The sequence below is a fragment of the Coregonus clupeaformis genome, chromosome 18 (genome assembly GCF_020615455.1).
Source record: "Coregonus clupeaformis isolate EN_2021a chromosome 18, ASM2061545v1, whole genome shotgun sequence".
In the NCBI taxonomy this organism is placed as follows: Eukaryota; Metazoa; Chordata; class Actinopteri; order Salmoniformes; family Salmonidae; genus Coregonus; species Coregonus clupeaformis.
In genome coordinates, this window is record NC_059209.1 from 54,221,996 (window position 1) to 54,244,268 (window position 22,273).

At 44.5% G+C, this 22,273-nt stretch overlaps 2 protein-coding genes across 2 annotated transcripts; both read left to right on the top strand.

Moving 5' to 3' along the window:
- Nucleotides 1-805: 805 nt before the first annotated feature.
- Nucleotides 806-6,866, top strand: gp1bb (glycoprotein Ib platelet subunit beta). Its single transcript, XM_041885107.1, has 2 exons — nucleotides 806-984; nucleotides 5,909-6,866. Exon 2 carries the CDS (start codon nucleotides 5,920-5,922, stop codon nucleotides 6,541-6,543), a length of 624 nt encoding a protein of 207 aa, XP_041741041.1. The 5' UTR covers nucleotides 806-984; nucleotides 5,909-5,919; the 3' UTR covers nucleotides 6,544-6,866.
- Nucleotides 6,867-11,286: 4,420 nt separating this feature from the next.
- dhx37 (DEAH (Asp-Glu-Ala-His) box polypeptide 37) lies at nucleotides 11,287-21,483 on the top strand. The gene is given in 27 exon segments (XM_041885096.2): nucleotides 11,287-11,463; nucleotides 11,682-11,816; nucleotides 12,060-12,232; nucleotides 12,376-12,488; nucleotides 12,651-12,803; nucleotides 12,806-12,995; nucleotides 13,150-13,298; nucleotides 13,451-13,543; nucleotides 13,643-13,739; nucleotides 14,034-14,147; nucleotides 14,386-14,701; nucleotides 14,779-14,852; nucleotides 14,953-15,082; nucleotides 17,069-17,142; nucleotides 17,294-17,526; nucleotides 17,643-17,754; nucleotides 18,219-18,325; nucleotides 18,509-18,697; nucleotides 18,915-19,039; nucleotides 19,137-19,253; nucleotides 19,328-19,500; nucleotides 19,801-19,915; nucleotides 20,009-20,146; nucleotides 20,378-20,472; nucleotides 20,641-20,714; nucleotides 20,799-20,896; nucleotides 20,998-21,483. Coding segments are annotated over 26 exon segments (3,438 nt in total). The 5' UTR covers nucleotides 11,287-11,463; nucleotides 11,682-11,707; the 3' UTR covers nucleotides 21,075-21,483.
- Nucleotides 21,484-22,273: the final 790 nt, after the last annotated feature.

The window sequence follows — 22,273 nt, forward strand, 5'->3', positions numbered from 1 at the left end:
TCAGTGTTTCTCCATTATTTCTTCAGCTGAAAAAAAAACAAACACTACATGGTTTCTAGTACGATCTTTCTGTCACTAATATTAATGCAAGGATGGTCTTGGCTGGTTCTCAAATGACTCCCTATCCCTTATAATATATTGTGCTACTTTTGACCAGAGCCCTAGGGCAGTAAGGGCACTGTATAGGGAATAGGTTACCATTTGAGACACAGCCCCTGAGTCATCCTGTAGGCCCCTTGCAGGCAGGCCTGTGTGGGGGAAGTCTGGCTACTGTAGCTGAATAAAGTGCTGAGTCACAACTTATCTCCTTGGACCTCACTTCCCCTCTGGCCCACAGAGTCAGATCCATCACTAACCCAACTGACTGTTTGGAGCTGAATGATGAGAGCCTTGCTGCAGCCATAGTATAGTTACTGTAGACGGTGAACCTACAAGCCGTTGTAGGGACAGTTTACCCTGGGTTGTACCCAGAGAAGTAGGAAGCTTAGCTGCTAAGCAAGTGCACCGTGGTCTGTCACATACAGTATGGTAAAATACTACTGATGTGTGGATAGTTTGCAGAGATGTATCAATAGGGGCCAGTAGTGTTAGTATTAACTGAATCCATACACCCCCCTGAAGCTTAAATAAGGCTTCACTGATAGGAACCTCTATGGGCAGCGTTAAGGAGTAAAATGCTGCTGACATTAAATACATATGTTCTTCCTGTGTCCAATCAGTGGTGTGTGTGTTGACCATACGTGAGTGTCAGGGTGCTTTATCAGTACAGGCCAGCTTTGACTTTTATACACTCTCATGCCTCTGAGTGACGAGTAGCCAACCACTCCTGCTATGAACACACGGAACAGCTACGACCACACACTCCTGCTACGAACACGCAACAGCTACGAACACAAGCAACAGCTACGACCACACACTCCTGCTACGAACACACGCAACAGCTACAACCACACACTCCTGCTACGAACACACGCAACAGGGAAGGTAAGGCATTACACCTTTCATTATGACCATAAATTAACTGTTTTATTAGGCTTTCTCCGTGTATGATATCACAAGCATGATAAATATGTGTTTGCGACCAATCAAATTTGATTTGATTGGAAAATGGTCTCAGATGTCAGAAAAACCTGTCAAAGATACATTTACATTTACATTTTCGTCATTTAGCAGACGCTCTTATCCAGAGCGACTTACAAATTGGTGCATTCACCTTATGATAGCCAGTGGGACAACCACTTTACAATTATTATTTTTTTTGGGGGGGTGGTGGGGTGGGGTAAGGGGGGTAGAAGGATTACTTTATCCTATCCCAGGTATTCCTTAAAGAGGTGGGGTTTCAAGTGTCTCCGGAAGGTGGTGAGTGACTCTGTGCATTTGTCTTCCAGTGGTAGTTATAAAACATTTCTGACAACATTTCTCCTCTTTAGAGAACAACTACTGTGGTGTATAACTGAATTGTTATTAAGATCAAAGGTTAGATGTAATTTTCTAATCCTCATATACACTACATGACCAAAAGTATGTGGACACCTGCTCATCGAACATCTCATTCCAAAATGATCGGCATTAATATGGAGTTGGTCCCCCATTTGCTGCTATAACAGCCTCCACTCTTCTGGGAAGGCTTTCCACTAGATGTTGGAACATTGCTGCGGGGACTTGCTTCCATTCAACAACAAGAGCATTTGTGAGGTCGGGCATTGATGTTGGGCGATTAGGCCTGGCTCGCAGTCGGCGTTCCAATTCATCCCAAAGGTGTTCGATGGGGTTGAGGTCAGGCCTCTGTGCAGGCCAGTCAAGTTCTTCCCCACCGATCTCGACAAATCATTTCTGTATGGACCTCGCTTTGTGCACAGGGGCATTGTCATGCTGAAACAGGAATGGGCCTTCCCCAAAATATTGCCACAAAGTTGGAAGCACAGAATCGTCTAGAATGTCATTGTATGCTGTAGCGTTTATATTTGCCTTCACCGGAACTAAGGGGCCTAGCCCGAACCATGAAAAACAGCCCCAGGCCATTATTCCTCCTCCACCAAACTTTACAGTTGGCACTATGCATTCGGGCAGGTAGCGTTCTCCTGGCACCTGCCAAACCCAGATTTGTCCGTCGGACTGCCAGATGGTGAAGCGTGATTCATCACTCCAGAGAGCGCGTTTCCATGCTCCAGAGTCCAATGGCGGCGAGCTTTACACCACTCCAGCATTGCACATGGTGATCTTAGGCTTGTGTGCGGCTGCTAGGCCATGGAAACCCATTTCATGAAGCTCCTGGCGAACTGTTCTTGTGCTGACGTTGCTTCCAGAGACAGTTTGGAACTCGGTAGTAAGTGTTACAACCGAGTACAGACGATTTTTACGCGCTATGCGCTTCAGCACTCGGCTGTCCCATTCTGTTAGCTTGTGTGGCCTACCACTTCGCGGCTGAGCTGTTGTTGCTCCTAGAAGTTTACACTTCATAATAACAGTATTTACAGTTGACAGGGGCAGCTCTAGCAGGGCAGAAATTTGACTAACTGACTTGTCGGAAAGGTGGCATCCTATAACGGTGCCATGTTGAATGTCACTGAGCTCTTCAGTAAGCCAATTCTACTGCCAATGTTTGTCTATGGAGATTGCATGGCTGAAATAGCTGATTCCACTAATTTGAAGGGGATTCCACATACTTTCGTATATATAATGTACATTACACAGTAGTATCTCATTCCTCTGTGGATGGTTAGATGTTATTTATGTTTCCCTATAACACACAGTATATTTGCACGGTAGAATCCAATAGCTATAGTTCATTCTTACATGTTCTATATGTTTGAGCTGCTTTTGAAAGCAAAAGTTGAATTGAAAACATTATCGGCATTGTTGAATTCGATTTTCATAATGGCAAGCTAGGACTGATGGTTTGGTTAGCTATACTAGCAAGCCTGTTTATTTCGTTACCACAGCAACTACTGTATCTATCTAGCTAGTAAACTTGCTTGCTAGCTACTTCAGTGGATGTTGAACACATTTCTATCAGCAAATGAACACATTTACAGCTGCAAATGTGTTAAATTATAGCCATGGTATAAAAGGGATAATCAACTCGGGGCTCTATGCATTCTCTGGAAAATAATGCAATTCCGTGGAAGGTCAGTTCCACTCAGTTAGCGCGTCATGGAACACACCTTCCACATCTTTCATTATTTTCCATAGCCCCTTGTTGATTATTCCTTACTTATGATATTAGGTTAACACTCTAACTCCGATTCTAACTGCTATGGAGAGAGGCAAGGTGATCTGCCTGACCCTGTAACACTGTCCCAAGTTGTGAATACTCAATGTCCCTATCTTCTCTACATTTTCTCACTTATTTTATTTAACAAGGGGAATATTAGTGTCACTATCTTTCAAGCATTCTAGCCTCCCAAACTAGCCTCTCTAGCACCAACTCTCCGCAAATATGTATCCCTTTAGCTAAGGGAGTGTTCACACTTGCACATTCTAAAGTTGGCTAGCACCAACCTTAGCCCATGGCTAGCTGGCCCTGCTCCGGAGCAGGGTTAGCACCGACTTTTCGGGTTCGCCCTAGAAACATGGCGCCAAAATAGCCAGTGTGAAAGGGGGGTCAAGAACAATGCCTAGAATGCTCACTTTCCGATCACAAAAGCGGAACTTTAACTTCATTTACATATGCTCGTGATGCCTGTAATGCGTTCTGCACGTTATTTTGATAAGTAAATTCATACTATTTAATCCTTCTATCCGAGAACAAAACCCAAAATACTTTCATCCGGGCAAATACATTGGTTGCTATGCCAAACAAAAATGGTTGCTATGCAGGCTAAAATCTTCTCACTTAGCCAACTGAAGCTACGAACTCTACAGCTGGAACGGCACCAAACGCTACATTTTGCTCTTTTTCATAGCTTTTCTATTGACATTTAATTGCATATATCCATAATAATAATATTGTTGCATGATTTCGCCTGGATCAGAAAAGTTGATGTCTCGTTCTTTGACAGCATTCTCTGTACAGCAGCGAGATCGAATTTCAAAAGTGAAACATTGTTTCTTGATGTCGGACAGGCAGACAGCAAGGTTTATACAAACCATCACTATTGGAAATGCTAGGCCAGAAGCAAGAGGAAAAATGTGTTAATAAATGTCTTATCGTTTATAACATTGGGCGCATGTCAGAGATAGAATGTTAGTCCAAATTGTCCGTTAGCCCAGGGCTTTGGAGGTGGAAAAAGTACCCAATCGTCATACTTAAGTATATTTAAAACCAAATACTTTTAGACTTTTACTCAAGTAGTATTTTACTGGGTGACTTTCACTTTTACTTGAGTCATTTTCTATTAAGGTATCTTTACTTTTACTCAAGTATCAAAAGTAAATGTAATGGCAAAAAAATACTTAAGTATCAAAAGTAAAAGTAAAAGTATAAAAAAGTATAAAACAATTTTCGCGTTTTTTATTTTTACGGATAGCCCGGGCCACACTCCAACACTCAAGACATAATTTACAAACGAAGCATTTGTGTTTAGTGAGTCCGCCAGATCAGAGGCAGTAGAGTTGACCAGGGATGTTCTCTTGATAAGTGTGTGAATTGGACCATTTTCCTGTCCTGTTAAGCATTCAAAATGTAAGGAGTACTTTTGGGTGTCAGGGAAAATGTACACTGTATGGAATACAAAGTACATTATTTTCTTAAGGAATGTAATGAGGTAAAAGTAAAAGTAGTCAAAAATATAAATAGTAAAGTAAAGTACAGATACCTCAAAAAACGACTTATGTGGTACAATAAAGTATTTTTACTTAGGTACTTTATACCACTGGAATCCTTAGCCCAGGGCTAACGATTAGCCCAGGTTAACAAACGCTTGTGTGAACACTGGCTAATCTAGCCAGGTGCATTTTGGACCTCATAACTTCAGGAAAAAAAGGCACTTATTTTTTTTTCTGTGGGGGTGCCTTTTTCCAACTTGTTAGGTGCATAATCCTAACAGGGTGGACATTTGAAGGCCAAATTAGCCATAGCTCTGTGAGTGAGCAAGATTGAGCTAGCATAATGGTGAACACTTGAACAGGATTTTAACTTCTCTATAAGGATGGACATTTATGAGTGGGACATACAGACTAAAAACATGAAACATGGAAAAATAGATAAAACTGAGTGTTTATATTTATGTACCATTGTTTTCCCACCAAAGAAACAATGACACTTCCTGAATATGGTGTCATTTTAGAAAGGGGCTGTTTTCTTAAATGGAGAATTACAACAAACTAACAGGGTGGAAAGTGATATCAGGGACACACAGAAAATCTTGAATAAAATAATAATAAATACAATAATCATGAAAAAAAAACGTTATTAATCAGAGAGAATTTAACTAGGACTATAAAATAATGAAGAAAGCTTGTAAATATGTTATTATTTTAAGGCTTATATTTCTTGTGGAAGTTGATGAATAACACTCAGGGACATGGCAAAAACGCCTACATCCATTGAAAAAAAAGTGATCAAGATCCATATTTTTGTGTTTTTAAGGTAAAGGACACCTGACCTTATATTTAAAGCATTTTGTAATCCACATTTAACACTAAATAAGAAGTTATATTTCCTGTAGACAGAAAAGGCACCGGAGTGTTGGAATGACCCAGCCCAGGGCCAGTCTAGCCTGGTGCTAAGAACAATGCAGTGTGAAAAGGCCTTTTGAGTTGCTATCTCCCTTGCTATTCTCTTTTAATGACTAATTTCTCACACTAAAATTATATCTGCATCCCTCACATGGCAGAGACATCCACAGACATGAGTTGGTATTGTTTCCCCTCCACCCTTCCAGTATGTCATGTGGCCACCTCTCTGTCTCTTTCTCTCTCTCTCTCTCTCTCTCTCTCTCTCCATCCTCCCTCCCTCCCTCTCCAGAGTTGGCAGTGATGATGAGGGGGTTCCTGCCATGTGTGACCCCACTCCTGGGTCTGCTCCTCCTCTTGCTGACCCCAGGGAGGGGTCAAGGGTCATCAGGCTGTCCCCTGTCCTGCTCCTGTCATGGTGGTCAGGTAGACTGCAGCAGCCGCACCCTCACCACCTCCTCCTTACCCTCCCACTTCCCTCCTGCCAGCATCGAGCTCCGTCTCCACGACAACCAGCTGACCACGCTCCCCAATGGCCTGCTGGACTCCCTTTCCTCCCTCCGCTCTGTCTCTCTCCATGGCAACCCCTGGGCATGTGATTGCGGCGTGCTCTACCTGCGTTCCTGGCTGCTCAGACAACCTGCCGACTACGCCGGACACAGCAACGTCACCTGCAGTTCCCCTCCCGGCCTGCGGGGAAGGCTGGTGGTCTACCTGGCTGAGGAGGAGGTGCTGGAGTCCTGTCACTACTGGTACTGTGACCTGGCACTGGCCTCCCAGGTCTGTCTGCTTGTGTTTGTGGCGGTGCAGGTGGGGCTGCTGGCTGCCATGGTCGTGTTCCTGAGGAGGTTTGAAAGGCTGTCCCGTGAGGCTCAGAGGACCACAGAGGAGAGCTTCGCTGGGGGGGTAGGGGCTTATGAGTATTAGTGAGTATGAGCCCCTGCAGCATCTGAAGAGGGGAGGGAGGGGCCAGGTAGGCGAGGAGGGAGAAGAGGGAGAGGAGACAGTGAAAGGCAGAGTAGAGAGAGACACTTGAAGGGGTCAAGCTGGTGAGCCCTTTCAGGTCTGTGGTAACAAAAGAATGAGGATGGGAAGAAAGGGACTTGTTAGATTCACTGGAGACTGGAGATTCCAGAGAGACTCACAGGACAAGAAACATGGGCAAATCTAAGTGGTTCTGCAAAATTTTCGGAGGCTTCTTACAATGTGTTTCGTTGCTTGCATCACTCAATAAAGCTGTTAGAATGATACATCATGCTTTGAATAAATTGCAGATAGAGATAAGATTTAATTTACAATAATGCTTTATTGTGTTATAAAAAAATGTATGGGTGTATTTTTTAAGGTTTGGGATGTACAGTTGAAGTCGGAAGTTTACATACACCTTAGCCAAATACATTTAAACTCAGTTTTTCACAATTCCTGACATTTAATCCTAGTACAAATTCCCTGTCTTAGGTCAGTTAGGATCACCACTTTATTTTAAGAATGTGAAATGTCAGAATAATAGCAGAGAGAATGATTTATTTCAGCTTTCATTTCTTTCATCACATTCCCAGTGGGTCAGAAGTTTACATACACTCAATTAGTATTTGGTAGCATTACCTTTAAATTGTTTAACTTGGGTCAAACATTTTGGGTAGCCTTCCACAAGCTTCCCACAATTAGTTGGGTGAATTTTGGCCCATTCCTCCTAACAGAGCTGGTGTAACTGAGTCAGGTTTGTAGGCCTCCTTGCTCGCACACGCTTTTTCAGTTCTGCCCACACATTTTCTATAGGATTGAGGTCAGGGCTTTGTGATGGCCACTCCAATACCTTGACTTTGTTGTCCTTAAGCAATTTTGCCACAACCTTGGAAGTATGCTTGGGGTCATTGTCCATTTGGAAGACCCATTTGCGACCAAGCTTTAACTTCCTGACTGATGTCTTGAGATGTTGCTTCAATATATCCACATAATTTTCCTTCCTCATGATGCCATCTATTTTGTGAAGTGCACCAGTCCCTCCTGCAGCAAAGCACCCCCACAGCATGATGCTGCTTCACGGTTGGGATGGTGTTCTTCGGCTTGCAAGCCTACCCCTTTTTCCTCCAAACATAACGATGGTCATTATGGCGAAACAGTTCTATTTTTGATTCATCAGAACAGAGGACATTTCTCCAAAAAGTACGATCTTTGTCCCCATGTGCAGTTGCAAACCGTAGTCTGGCTTTTTTATGTCGGTTTTGGAGCAGTGGCTTCTTCCTTGCTGAGCGGCCTTTCAGGTTATGTCGATATAGGACTCGTTTTATGGTGAATATAGATACTTTTGTACCTGTTTCCTCCGGCATCTTCACAAGGTCCTTTGCTGTTGTTCTGGGATTGATTTGCACTTTTCGCACCTAAGTACGTTCATCTCTAGGAGACAGAACGCGTCTCCTTCCTGAGCGGTATGACGGCTGCATGGTCCCATGGTGTTTATACTTGTGTACTATTGTTTGTACAGATGAACGTGGTACCTTCAGGCGTTTGGAAATTGCTCCCAAGGATGAACCAGACTTGTGGAGGTCTACAATTTTGTTTTCTGAGGTCTTGGCTGATTTCTTTTGATTTTCCCATGATGTCAAGCAAGGAGGCACTGAGTTTGAAGGTAGGCCTTGAAATACATCCACAGGTACACCTCCAATTGACTAAAATGATGTCAATTAGCCTATCAGAAGCTTCTAAAGCCATGACATCATTTTCTGGAATTTTCCAAGCTGTTTAAAGGCACAGTCAACTTAGTGTATGTAAACTTCTGATCCACTGGAATTGTGATACAGTGAATTATAAGTGAAATAATCTGTCTGTAAACAATTGTTGGAAAAATGACTTGTGTCATGCACAAAGTAAATGTCCTAATCAACTTGCCAAAACTATAGTTTGCTAAAAAGAAATTTGTGGAGTGGTTGAAAAACGAGTTTTAATGACTCCAACCTAAGTGTATGTAAACTTCCGACTTCAACGGTATATCATTAAAATGTGATTAGGAATCAGCACAATGTCTTTGTAATACATGTTTGTATGTAATACATTTTTGATACAGCACGTTGTTGGCTATTTTCTATATTTTCTTAAGAGGTTCTCATAAAATAATAATAATAAATAATATATGCCATTTAGCAGACGCTTTTATCCAAAGCGATTTACAGTCATGCTGTCACGGTCGTCATAAGAAGCGGACCAAGGCGCAGCGTGATAAGCGTACATTCTTTTAATGAGTACACACGAACAAAACAATAAACGATACGTGAAGTCCTAGGGTTAAACACAAACCTTACGGATCAAGATCCCACAATAAACTAGTGCCAAAAGGCTGCCTAAGTATGGTTCCCAATCAGAGACAACGAGAATCAGCTGCCTCTGATTGGGAACCACCCTGGCCAACATAGAAAACAACGATCTAGAACAGAAACCTAGAAAACTAAACATAGACACTAACATCCTGGCTCAACATTAAAGAGTGCCCAGAGCCAGGGCGTGACACATGCATGCATACATTTGTAGGTAAGGGTGGTCCCGGGATTCATAAATCACATTCCTAATCCAACCCATTACAGATTAAATTGGAAATATTAGATATGTTCGTGCATTTTCATTCCAGTCCGTTGTATTTTAGGGAACTGGGAAAATATGTATATTGTCTTAATAAAAATCAACAGTGGAAAATTATGTTTTATTAAGTACACATATTTTTCCCGACGGCCCACCATTAAAGCTAGTTAAAGAGTAAAATGATGCCTTTTCAGCCTGAATGGAGGATGCTTTACAGTGAGGGAAAAAAGTATTTGATCCCCTGCTGATTTTGTACATTTGCTCACCTGACAAAGAAATGATCAGTCTATAATTTTAATGGTAGGTTTATTTGAACAGTGAGAGACAGAATAACAACAAAAAAAGCCAGAAAAACGCATGTCAAAAATGTTATAAATTTATTTGCATTTTAATGAGGGAAATAAGTATTTGACCCCCTCTCAATCAGAAAGATTTCTGGCTCCCAGGTGTCTTTTATACAGGTAACGAGCTGAGATTAGGAGCACACTCTTAAAGGGAGTGCTCCTAATCTCAGCTTGTTACCTGTATAAACGACACCTGTCCACAGAAGCAATCAATCAATCAGATTCCAAACTCTCCACCATTGCCAAGACCAAAGAGCTCTCCAAGGATGTCAGGGACAAGATTGTAGACCTACACAAGGCTGGAATGGGCTACAAGACCATCGCCAAGCAGCTTGGTGAGAAGGTGACAACAGTTGGTGTGATTATTCGCAAATGGAAGAAACACAAAATAACTGTCAATCTCCCTCGGCCTGGGGCTCCATGCAAGATCTCACCTCGTGGAGTTGCAATGATCATGAGAACGGTGAGGAATCAGCCCAGAACTACACGGGAGGATCTTGTCAATGATCTCAAGGCAGCTGGGACCATAGTCACCAAGAAAACAATTGGTAACACACTACGCCGTGAAGGACTGAAATCCTGCAGCGCCTGCAAGGTCCCCCTGCTCAAGAAAGCACATATACAGGCCCGTCTGAAGTTTGTCAATGAACATCTGAATGATTCAGAGGAGAACTGGGTGAAAGTGTTGTGGTCAGATGAGACCAAAATGGAGCTCTTTGGCATCAACTCAACTCGCCGTGTTTGGAGGAGAAGGAATGCTGCCTATGACCCCAAGAACACCATCCCCACCATCAAACATGGAGGTGGAAACATTATGCTTTGGGGGTGTTTTTCTGCTAAGGGACAGGACAACTTCACCGCTTCAAAGGGACGATGGACGGGGCCATGTACCGTCAAATCTTGGGTGAGAACCTCCTTCCCTCAGCCAGGGCATTGAAAATGGGTCGTGGATGGGTATTCCAGCATGACAATGACCCAAAACACACGGCCAAGGCAACAAAGGAGTGGCTCAAGAAGAAGCACATTAAGGTCCTGGAGTGGCCTAGCCAGTCTCCAGACCTTAATCCCATAGAAAATCTGTGGAGGGAGCTGAAGGTTCGAGTTGCCAAACGTCAGCCTCAAAACCTTAATGACTTGGAGAAGATCTGCAAAGAGGATTGGGAGAAATCCCTCCTGAGATGTTAGCAAACCTGGTGGCAAACTACAAGAAATGTCTGACCTCTGTGATTGCCAAGAAGGGTTTTGCCACCAAGTACTAAGTCATGTTTTGCAGAGGGGTCAAATACTTATTTCCCTCATTAAAATGCAAATCAATTTATAAAAAATTTTGACATGCGTTTTTCTGGCTTTTTTTGTTGTTATTCTGTCTCTCACTGTTCAAATAAACCTAGCATTAGAATTATAGACTGATCTTTTCTTTGTCAGTGGGCAAACGTACAAAATCAGCAGGGGATCAAATACGTTTTTCCCTCACTGTATGTAGGACCCGTCCACGGGCGACACAGTTTGTACTGTTTTTGGGATTACTGCTAGGCACATCAAGCCTAGACGATAGTGCAGATCTGGCGCCCACTATCGGCTAACTAGGCTAATTTAGACCTAGTCTAATCCATACACTTCCACACAGTGCACAGTTTAGCACACCATCATACACATACATAGTATAGCTGTGTCATATTAGCTATTGTACGTCTGTTTCATCGCATAACAATGCAATATTCACTGGATCATTTAAAGATATTGAAATCCATAAATAAAAAGAGGGCGGAACTTACATACCGAGTCGGTGTCGGAACACAATGTGTGACGGACCAAGGCTTCATGTTGTATACACGTGAGATCCTGGAAAAGTTTGACGAGCGAGCTGGACGGCATTTTGTCTTTAACGTTTATACGCCAGACACTACCATAATTTCTACGTATTGAAACGGTAAGTGTTGTTTTTCATGTTTTGTATTAGCTAGCCAATGGAGTTAGCGTTTCACAAGAATCGTTTGTCCAGCTTGCTATCATCAAGCTAGCTATTTACGCTCTTCCTACATTTGTTTTCAAACCAGCTTAACAACGTATTAGTACCGACATATTTAAATGGGAACTTGTAGCACTCCCATCCCTGTCAATGCGATGCTCTCTTCGTGCGATCCATAGAGCTCCTGTCTGTTACGTGCTGTAAGATGGGGCGACTGAGGAAGAGGCACAACTGGAAGGGACGGAAGCAGGACGAGACACATCCACCTCCAGCGGCCAAGGAGGAGGGGAGGACTGTTGTAGTGGAACTCAAAGGTACAACACTCAAGCGCCTGTGGCCCTATGGCTCTCAAAATATGTAGCTACACACGAGAGTAGGGAAGAGATACACGGTAACTAAGTATGAAAATGTATGCACTCACTACTGTAAGTCGCGCTGGATAAGAGCATCTGCTAAATTACTAAAATGTAAAACTACTGTTCGTGAGGTTGGTGTTGTAAGGGGTGCGATTCGTGTGAACTCATAATACTCTGTTCCTAATGTTCCCTGTCCCACAGATGGGGCCAACCTAAAGGGGGTGGACGAGAGCAATGCCCTGGTCCTCCCATCCACTAAAGCCAAGAAGAAGACGAGGGGCATCGAGAAGGCCCTTACTAAGAAACAGCCCCTTACCAAGAAACAGAGGAAACATCTACAAAAAGTATTGGAGGTCAAAGAGAAGAAAGCCAAGGTAACATGCTCAATCTGCCTTCTCTGAGCCAGACCAGGTCAGTTTCAGTCAAGTTTAAACTGTGAACTGTGTCATTTGAAATAGTTCTGCACAAAAACATGAAACTACACTATTCATCATCATCTTCCTCCTTTGACTTCCAGAGAGTAGACATCCTGGCCAAACTGGCCGAAGTGCAGCTGCCTGACTCTGAACTGAAGCTGCTCTACACCACCTCCAAACTGGGCACAGGAGACAAGCAGTACCAGACAAAACAGTAAGGCAGTGGGACTGTCACGCCATTGTAGCTGCATTTGGTTTAGTGATGCTTTCCATAAGCTCAGGTTGACTGATGAACAATGATATTCAGTTGGAGTGATAGTGGCCTGGTCTACTGTAGGCTTGTGTGTGATCCTCTGTGGTGTTGTCTCTCTCTCAGGACTCCTGATGAGGTTGATGATGGAGCCTCAGGGCCCAGGATCAGCAGCCTGAGTGGAGCCAACAGGAAGAGGAAACAAAGAGCACGAGGAGGAGGAGAGAGGAGGAGAGTAGTGGTTTGGACTCATCATCTGATGAAGAGATGGATGATGGAGGGATAGGGAAAGGAGGGGTGGAGGCCACTAATGTCTCAGAATGTAAAGAGCCAGCCTCCTCCTGTCAGGAGAAAGAGGTGGAGGAGATGAAAAAGGAAAAGAAAAAGGAGTCAGGCCTAGCCCAGGCTGCCAGTAAAACGCCATCCGAGCCGGCAATCTTCATCTCCGTGGACAGACTGCCAGAGATACAGGTGTGTGTTTCTTGTGTTGTGTGTTTGTTTCTCGTGAGGTGTGTATATTTTTCATGCACATTCTATCTTTGTGTTTTTCTCACTCCATGTGCGTTTGTTTTTATTTCTCCTGCTGTGTGTGTGCATGTGTTTTTGTCCTGCAATGTGTGTGTAGGAGGCCCGTCTGAGGCTGCCAGTGCTGGCTGAGGAGCAGGTGATCATGGAGGCGGTGAGAGAGAACAGTTTTGTGGTTCTGTGTGGAGAGACAGGAAGTGGTAAAACCACCCAGGTACCCCAGTTCCTGTACGAGGCTGGATACGCCAGGTAACACACACACTCCCTGCTCTTCTTTTTCTCAGCTTCACTCCATCTTATCCACCACTTATCTTTTTGTATATTTATTTGGAAGCCTCCTTTCACTCCACTAATACATCATAATATCTCTCTTTATCCATTTCCCTCCTGTTTCTATCCAGTGGCACTGGAATCATTGGTGTGACAGAGCCTAGGAGAGTGGCAGCTGTCAGTATGTCCCACAGAGTGGCCAAAGAGATGAACCTGTCCACACGGTACCACACACACACACACACACACAATGGTTACATTTCCATTTGTGTTTGGTTGTGTCTACTGAGGCTCTGTGTGTGTTTGATTGTGTCTGTTGTTAGGGTGGTGTCGTACCAGATCCGTTATGAGGGGAACGTGACTAGTGACACCAAGATCAAGTTCATGACAGACGGAGTCCTGCTGAAGGAGATTCAGAAGGTAATCTCTCCTTACTCTCCAGCCTTCCCTTCCCATTTTCTGTCCGTCCCCCTCCCTACCTATCTGCCCTCCCCCCATGTTTTTCCATCTTTATTGTATGACTCCATTATATCAGTCTATTTGCCCCAGTCACCCCATTTCCTTTATTGCACTACTTTTGACCAGAGCCTTAAGTAGTGCACTATTATTCCCCTCTTCCCTATATAGTGCACTACTTTTGACCAGGACCCATAGTGCACTACTGTATAGGGTGCCATTTGAGACGGAGCCTAAGTCTGTCTCTCTCTGATGTAGGACTTCCTGCTCCAGAGGTACAGTGTGATCATCATAGATGAGGCCCATGAGAGGAGTGTGTACACAGACATCCTGATAGGCCTGCTGTCACGCATCGTACCACTCAGAAACAAGGTCAGACAGACAGGGTTAATTTTTTGTTGTTATTTAAAAAAAACATTGACATGACTCAGGGTTCCTGACTCCTTGAGCATGTTATTTAATACATGCACAACTGTTATGTAAAGATTTATAAACTATTTACTTAATGGAAACTCTACATTTAATAATAATTTATAAGCAGACTTCTCTACCCAACTTGCTGTTGTCCTTATTTTTCCTTACCCTGTTGTTTCCTGTGTGTGTCACACAGAAAGGCCTCCCCATGAAGCTGATAGTGATGTCAGCTACTCTGCGTGTGGAGGACTTCACAGAAAACAGGAAGCTGTTTCCTACTCCTCCTCCTGTCATCAAGGTGGAGGCCCGTCAGTTCCCTGTAAGCGTCCACTTTAACAAACGTACTCCTCTGGAGGACTACACTGGAGAGGTGTTCCACAAGACCTGTAAGATCCACCGCATGTTGCCCCCTGGGGGTATCCTGGTGTTCCTAACGGGCCAGGCTGAGGTCCACTCTGTCTGCCGGAGACTGAGGAGGGCCTTCCCTTTCAGGAGGGGCAACCCAGCTACTGGTAAGTTTTACACACACACACACACACACACATTGTCTTTACACAGTGTAAAATGTATGACTATGTGTTCTGATAAGGTGAGGGAGAGGTGACAACAGACACCTCAGATGAGATGAAGAAGTTTAAGAAAGCCAAACATAAGAAAACTGTGGTACGTACTACTTACTTACTGTCACTGTTGAACAGGTGTGAAGTGTGTGAGTGAATGTTTCAACGCCGTGTGTGTGTGTTTTGTTTCTGTGTGTGAGTAGTCCCTGCCCCGTATTGACCTGGATAACTACTCAGCGTTGCCGGTGGATGAGGGGGATGAGGACCGTCTGGCGGGGATAGATGATGAGCAGGGGTCAGACCTGGAACTAGGAGACGACGCTGCAGACACCGGTAAGAGAAAAGGGCTAGGTGTGTGTTGCCTTAGAGCTCTTTTTCCTTTTTTTTTCTTTCTCACCTTTATTTAACCAGGTAAGCCAGTTGAGAACAAGTTCTCATTTACATCTGCAACCTGGCCAAGATAAAGCAAAGCAGTGCGATTTAAAAAAAACAACAACACAGTTACATATGGGGTAAAACAAAACATACTGGGGTGCAAATGAGCAAAATAAATAACAATATGGGGATGAGGTAGTTGAGTGGGCTAATTACAGATGGGCTGTGTACAGGTGCAGTGATCGGCAGTGGCGGCTCCTGAAAAAATTCTCAGGGGGGGCAATTTTTCTGATGATTTAGGTGACCTACACACATTTTAAAAAAGATATGTCCAGCAACAACATGAAGACAGGGGCAGCATATAAGTCAATACCAGAAGCATTTATTGACTGATCTCAAAAGTGTTGGCTTACCAGGGTTGGTGGAGCCCTCAGTTTCATCTTTGCCTCGCAAAGCTAACTCAAACACTCCGCAAAACTTCACACACTGGATTAGCCGGCTGAGGATGTGGCGGTTCTTGCTAATGTCGTAGTAAATATATTTGTTATAGTGAATATGGAATATGATATGTTGAGTAAAATGTTGTGCTAAGATCTATTTAGGTCAGGAGCTGGTTATAAGTTCTGTTCCTATCCAATAACAATGGACAAAAGGGTCCTATCTTGTCAGCCTTGTCAGTTTCAGTTCTCCAGTAAACTTGTGATTATCAACACTAACCTCATCGTTGTGGCGGCGGACAGCTAGCCTGTATCCCTCATCCAGTTGAGTGGGAATGTTCACTCTCCCCAAAGCAGACAATCTCAAACAGCTATCCATGTGGGTCTTTGACAGCTCATGTTTCTTAATCTTTCCTGAAAGATGGTGCATGTCCGTTACACACCAGTCGCTGTCCAAGCGGTGCTGTCTGCCGTGCCGCCTTCAGGGTGAAAGAGTAAGCAGGGGGTAGCAGAAGACTGCATTAGCTACATCGCAGCCTGCTAGCCAGGTTTTTCGTTCGTACCAATTTTTGGAAAATCCTCGGGTGTAGGACTTCCCCCCTTTAGTAGAAACCTGTTGAATTATTAAATTTGGTCTGGGAGGTCCTAATTGTTTCGTTGCCAATTTATCTTCATTTGTTCGCCGACAAAAAGTAACTTATTTCAAAGAGACAATCGAGTTGCACTGAACGCTATAGCCATCTTGATAGTAGTACGTGAATTGATTGATGAGGCTACCCGCTCTTTTCTTAGTTACGTTCATGGTTATGTTACGTATGACGAAAGCGTAAGTGCAAGCCCTCAGAAACCCATAGAGATTGTATTGAAAGCTCTGATATTTGAAAAAATAGATTTTACATGGGAGTCTATGACAGACTTCTGGGCGATTTTCAACCTGACTGAAATCGCCCCAAAAAGGGGGGGCCATTTGAAGCACGACTTTAGCCTGATTGGACATTTAGTGGCACTGTGGCAGATCAGACGTCTAGATTACAACACTGATAACTACTGTTGCCGTGATATAATTGATTAGGAAAAAAATCCCTTCCTTTTCCCGTTTGGCAGTGCGTCGCCCATATCGCCCTATTGAACACACCGCCCCTGGTGATCGGTAAGGTGCTCTGACAACTGATGCTTAAAGTTAGTGAGGGAGATAAGTCTCCAGCTTCAGAGATTTTTGCAGTTCGTTCCAGTCATTGGCAGCAGAGAACTGGAAGGAATGGCGGCCAAAGGAGGTGTTGGCTTTGGGGGTGACCAGTGAGATATACCTGCTGGAGCGCAGACTATGGGTGGGTGTTGCTATGGTGACCAATGAGCTAAGATAAGGCGGGGATTTGCCTAGCAGTGATTTATAGATGACCTGGAGCCAGTGGGTTTGGCGACGAATATGTAGTGAGGACCAGACAACAAGAGCTCTCAGGTGTGTATCCTTGATTCATATGTTCTCTCTTTCTTTCTGTGTCTGTAGAGAAGGCAGACCCGTCCCTCCCTCTCTATGTCCTCCCCCTCTACTCTCTCCTGGCTCCAGAGCAGCAGGCCAAGGTAAGACGGGCCACTTGGCACAACAAACCTACACTAGATGAAGTGATATCATTGCATTAATACATGGATCTGTGTCTGTCTGTGCAAGCTTGCATGTGAGCTTGTCCTTGTGCTCATGCTTATTGTGTGTTTCTAATCTTTGTGTGTCCAGGTGTTCCGGCCCCCTCCCCCTGGTGCACGTCTGTGTGTCGTAGCTACCAACGTAGCAGAAACCTCTCTAACCATCCCGGGGATAAAGTATGTGGTCGACTGCGGTCGGGTCAAGAAGCGCTTCTACGACCGCGTCACAGGGGTCTCCTCCTTCAAGGTCTCCTGGACCTCACAGGCATCAGCCAATCAGAGGGCAGGCCGGGCAGGCCGTACCGAACCTGGACACTGCTATAGGTCAGACCTGGAAAGGGGTGTTTAATTGTTAAAGTAAATGCTTTCTCACCTCATTTTTAACCTCTTCAGTCATTTCTAACGGATAAAATGGAATGTGCAATGACTGTGTGTGCCAGGCTGTACTCATCAGCGGTGTTTGGAGACTTCAGTCTGTTCTCTGAGGCAGAGATAACCCGCAGGCCAGTTGAGGACCTGGTACTACAGATGAAGGACCTTAACATAGACAAGGTCAGAGAAGTAACACATTATTGATTGATGCTTTAAAGATAGGAAGAAAGTCTTCCTGTGAATTTAGTCAGACACTAGCTAATGGTGTGTTCCTAATGGTGTGTTCCACTGTGCCAACTCCTGAGTGGCGCAGTGGTCTAAGGCACTGCATCGCAGTGCTAGCTGTGCCACTAGAGATCCTGGTTCGAATCCAGGCTCTGTCGTAGCCGGCCGCGACCGGGAGACCCATGGGGCGGCGCACAATTGGCCCAGTGTCGTCCAGGGTAGGGGAGGGAATGGCCGCCAGGGATGTAGCTCAGTTGGTAGAGCATGGCGTTTGCAACGCCAGGGTTGTGGGTTTGTTTCCCACGGGGGGCCAGTATGGAAAAAAATATATATATAATGTATGTATGCACTCACTAAGTAACTGTAAGTCGCTCTGGATAAGAGCGTCTGCTAAATGACTAAAATGTAAATGTGTTCAGGTTGTAAACTTCCCATTCCCCACAACTCCCTCGGCTGAGGCACTGGTGGCAGCAGAACAGTTACTGGTTTCACTGGGAGCACTAGAGGAGCCGCCACGCACCGGACGGTAAGCGGTTAAACCTGACTCACTTTACCTCACACTTCACCCTTCGCTCAACCTACCTCACTGCTCACAAACTCACTTCTCAGCAGGTATATCTGTAGTCCCCTCTTCAGATCATCTACCCCACTATTCCCTCCTGCAGCCCACCCACCAATCAATCAATCCATTTCTCTATATCTGCTGTAGGGTGAAGGAGATGGAGCGAGCGCGTCTGAGCTGTCCCATCAGCCCCCTGGGCAGGGCGATGGCGTCATTCCCTGTGTCACCGCGCTACGCTAAGATGCTAGCGCTAGGGAAGCAGCAGGACTGTCTGCCTTACGTCATCGCTGTGGTGGCCGCGATGACGGTCCGGGAGATCTTTGAGGATCTGGACAGGTGGGGGGCAGAGAGAGTAGAGGAAATGTGTGCTTATAGGATTATTCTGAAATACATAGACATTAGACTAGCATGTGTTTCTGATCAAACACAGGGTTTTGGTTCCATTACTTATTTTGAAATGCATATTTAAAGAAGATCCTAATGTGTTTGCATCTCTACATTCTCTCTCCACCATCTCTATTGGTATCCTCTCCACCATTGTCCCCTGGTCCAGACCTGCTGGTAGTGAGGATGAGAGCTCCAGGCTGGCCCAGCGTCGAGCCCGGCTGGCCCAGATGAGGAGGCTGTGGGCTGGGCAGGGAGCCTCTCTACTGCTGGGGGACCTCATGGTCCTGCTGGGTAAGGCTGGAGTGTGAGCGTATGAGGGTGTTGTGTTTTTCTTTGTGTGTGTTCTGTACTACATGTGTCTGTGTTAAAGTATTATGGGTTACCTCAGGTGCTGTGGGTGCGTGTGAGTTTGCCGGCTGCACTCTTAAATTCTGTGAGGAGAATGGACTGAGGTATAAAGCCATGCTGGAGATCAGACGACTTAGAGGACAGCTCACCAATGCAGGTACACACACACACACACACACACACAGAGACACAGAGCGACACACACTCACACTCTGTCCTCTCCTTCCCTAGTGAACTCGGTGTGTCCAGAGGTAGGTGTGTTTGTGGACTGTAAGATGGCGCCGCCCACTGAGAGCCAGGTAGTGTGTTTACGTCAGATAGTGCTGGCGGGACTGGGAGACCACCTGGCCAGACGGGTACAGCAAGAGGAACTACTAGACCCAAAATGGAGGAATGGATACAAGGTGAGTTCTCCTATAACATTAGATAATAATAATAATAATAATATGCCATTTAGCAGACGCTTTTATCCAAAGCGACTTACAGTCATGCGTGCATACATTTTTGTGTATGGGTGGTCCCGGGGATCGAACCCACTACCTTGGCGTTACAAGCGCCGTGCTCTACCAGCTGAGCTACAGAGGACCACAGATCCTCACTGATCTAAGAGGTTTATTTTTTATCTTTGTGTGTTTCTTAGTCTCATTTGTGATCCTGCTTGTTGATAGTGTTTTTGAGTTGTGTTGTCTCTTTCTCTGTTTCAGACCCCACTCCTAGATGAGCCTGTCTACCTCCACCCCTCCTCAGCCCTGTTTAAAACCCTACCTCAGTTTGTGGTCTATCAGGAGGTCTTGGAGACCACCAAGATGTATATGAGAGGTAGGTGAAACACTTCCACTGATATAGTACAGTTTATTGTCATCAGTATTCCATTATTCCAACAGCTGTTAACTAGGGAGACTTGTCTCTCAGGTGTGTCAGCGGTAGAACCAGAGTGGGTTCCCCAGCTCCTCACCCAGTACTGCCACTTTGGATCTCCTCTGGAGACTCCATCACCATGGCTCTGTGCATCTACAGGCAGGGTCAAATGCCGCTGTACCAGCACCTTTTGTGAGTCTGCTCTACACCACGCCTGTCTTTGTCACGTTCAGTAATAGTGTCTCTCTGACCTCAATCTTTCCTAAATTCCCTGCATCCTCTCTCGTTGCCTCCTCAAAACGCATTGGGGAAGGTCTGAGGGGAGGGACCTTGGACCTTCTCTAATACAGTAGAAAAGGAGGTGAGGAGAATCACGGAAAGACAGATTGAGCCTAACACTCTATTCCCTGTATCTCGCTCTAGTCCGATGTGGCTGGCAGCTTCCTGCTATAGAGATGGATTACCCAGATGGCCTGGAGCGATACAAACTGTTTGCCAGGTTCCTTCTGGAAGGACAGGTACTGAATGCAATGGCTGCATCCCAAAGGGAACCCTTTTCCCTATAAAGTGTACTATATAGTGTCAGATCAGGCAGTACAGTACAGATCTCTGGGACAAACTTGGTTTAGATGGTGTAAAACAGGTTGACTGCACTCAAGTGGAACCTTTTCATTTGTGTGTTTCAGGTCTGCCCTAAATTGAAGCAGCACAGCAGTTATCTTCTCTCAAACCCTTCCATCATGATGAAGACCTGGGCAAAGTAAGCCAAGCGTTCCTTACACTACAGCACATAGGAGGGTCTGTCTGTGTTAATACTTAATGTTGTTGTTCCTCTGTCTGTAAGACTCCAGCCCAGGACTGAGGCTCTGCTGGGAGCTCTGGTGTCAGAGAGAGTGGACTGCAGAGACGTACTGCTCTCATCCTGGAAGAACAACGACAAATGTACGCATCTGTGTCATTTCAATGAGAGAGACTGTCAAATGTGTGAAATTGTTGAACATTATTTTGTTCTCTATTCTAATTTTCTCCTTCTCTCCGTCCAGTCCTCTTGTCTGCGTACTGCCAGTGGATCCCTGAAGCTAAGCACGAAGATGTGGCCAAGAGCTGGCCTCCCATCTAACACAGAGGACACTGATACCAGCTCTGCTGCCTGCCAAGCACCCTAGGCCAAACCAGCCATACCAACACAGTGCCGTTAACACAACCCCATAACCCATAGCATGGAGCCAGTTACCCATACCTCAGCCAGCCACAACACACAGGACCTTTTGGCTGTTCTGTACAGAACTGTTCAGGGGAAGGACAATTCTTTCACTTGGACCATATGTCCTTCTCTGGTTGTGCTTTGATGGATTTTTAAGACTACGGTACTTCTTTGTGCTGGTCTGAATCTGATGATTTAGAATGAGATTTGATCAGTGTTGGACAGAATGAAAATCAAAATTCGATGTGGACCTCTTTTTGAAGATGAAGCCTGACTCTCGCCACACAGTTGACACTGTGAAAATAAAGGCTTAATTTTTTTTTAATGTAAGTACATTTATTATTGTGCTTGCTGAAGTTTCTTGCATAGTCTTACTATTATATTTATTTCCCTCGCTCTAGCGCTTAAAACGATTTAAGCTAAGAACACGAAACTAACTTCCAGAGGTGCAGACCGCCCCAACTTTGATTGCTTGAGAAAATCTTTTTGAAAGCATTTATACTTTAACTACAACAATATGTAAAATTTTCTCCAATGCATTTCAATGGCAGAAAAAGGTCCATAGACTATCGACTCCAAACCAATGTTGAGATGTTCAGACTGACCCTACTTAGATTGCTTGTCAAAGGTTTTTTTTAATACTATTTAGGGCTCTATTCAATCTATATCGCTGAAGTGTTACAGATTGCGCGATAGAAAAGAAAAGGTAATTTCCAATTGAGCTAACATATGCAGTGTTTACTGTAAATGCAGTCGCCGCTAAAGTGGGAACATGGAGGATGGAATAGAGCCCTTATACTTTTTGAACTATAACAATTTTAAATTAGCATAAATTAACATGTTTTAATGAGAACCATAAGAATACAGTGGTAGCTACAAAACAAACTTTAAAATGTTCAGGCTATCCTAACTTCAAATGTTCTAACACTGGTACAGTGCATTCGGAAAGTATTTAGACCTCTTTACTTTTCCATATTTAGTTTTTTTCCCTCATCAATCTACACACACATACCCCATAATGACAAAGCAAAAACAGGATTTTAGAAATAAAACCCCCCAGAAATATCACATTTACATAAGTATTCAGACCCTTTACTCAGTACCTTGTTGAAGCA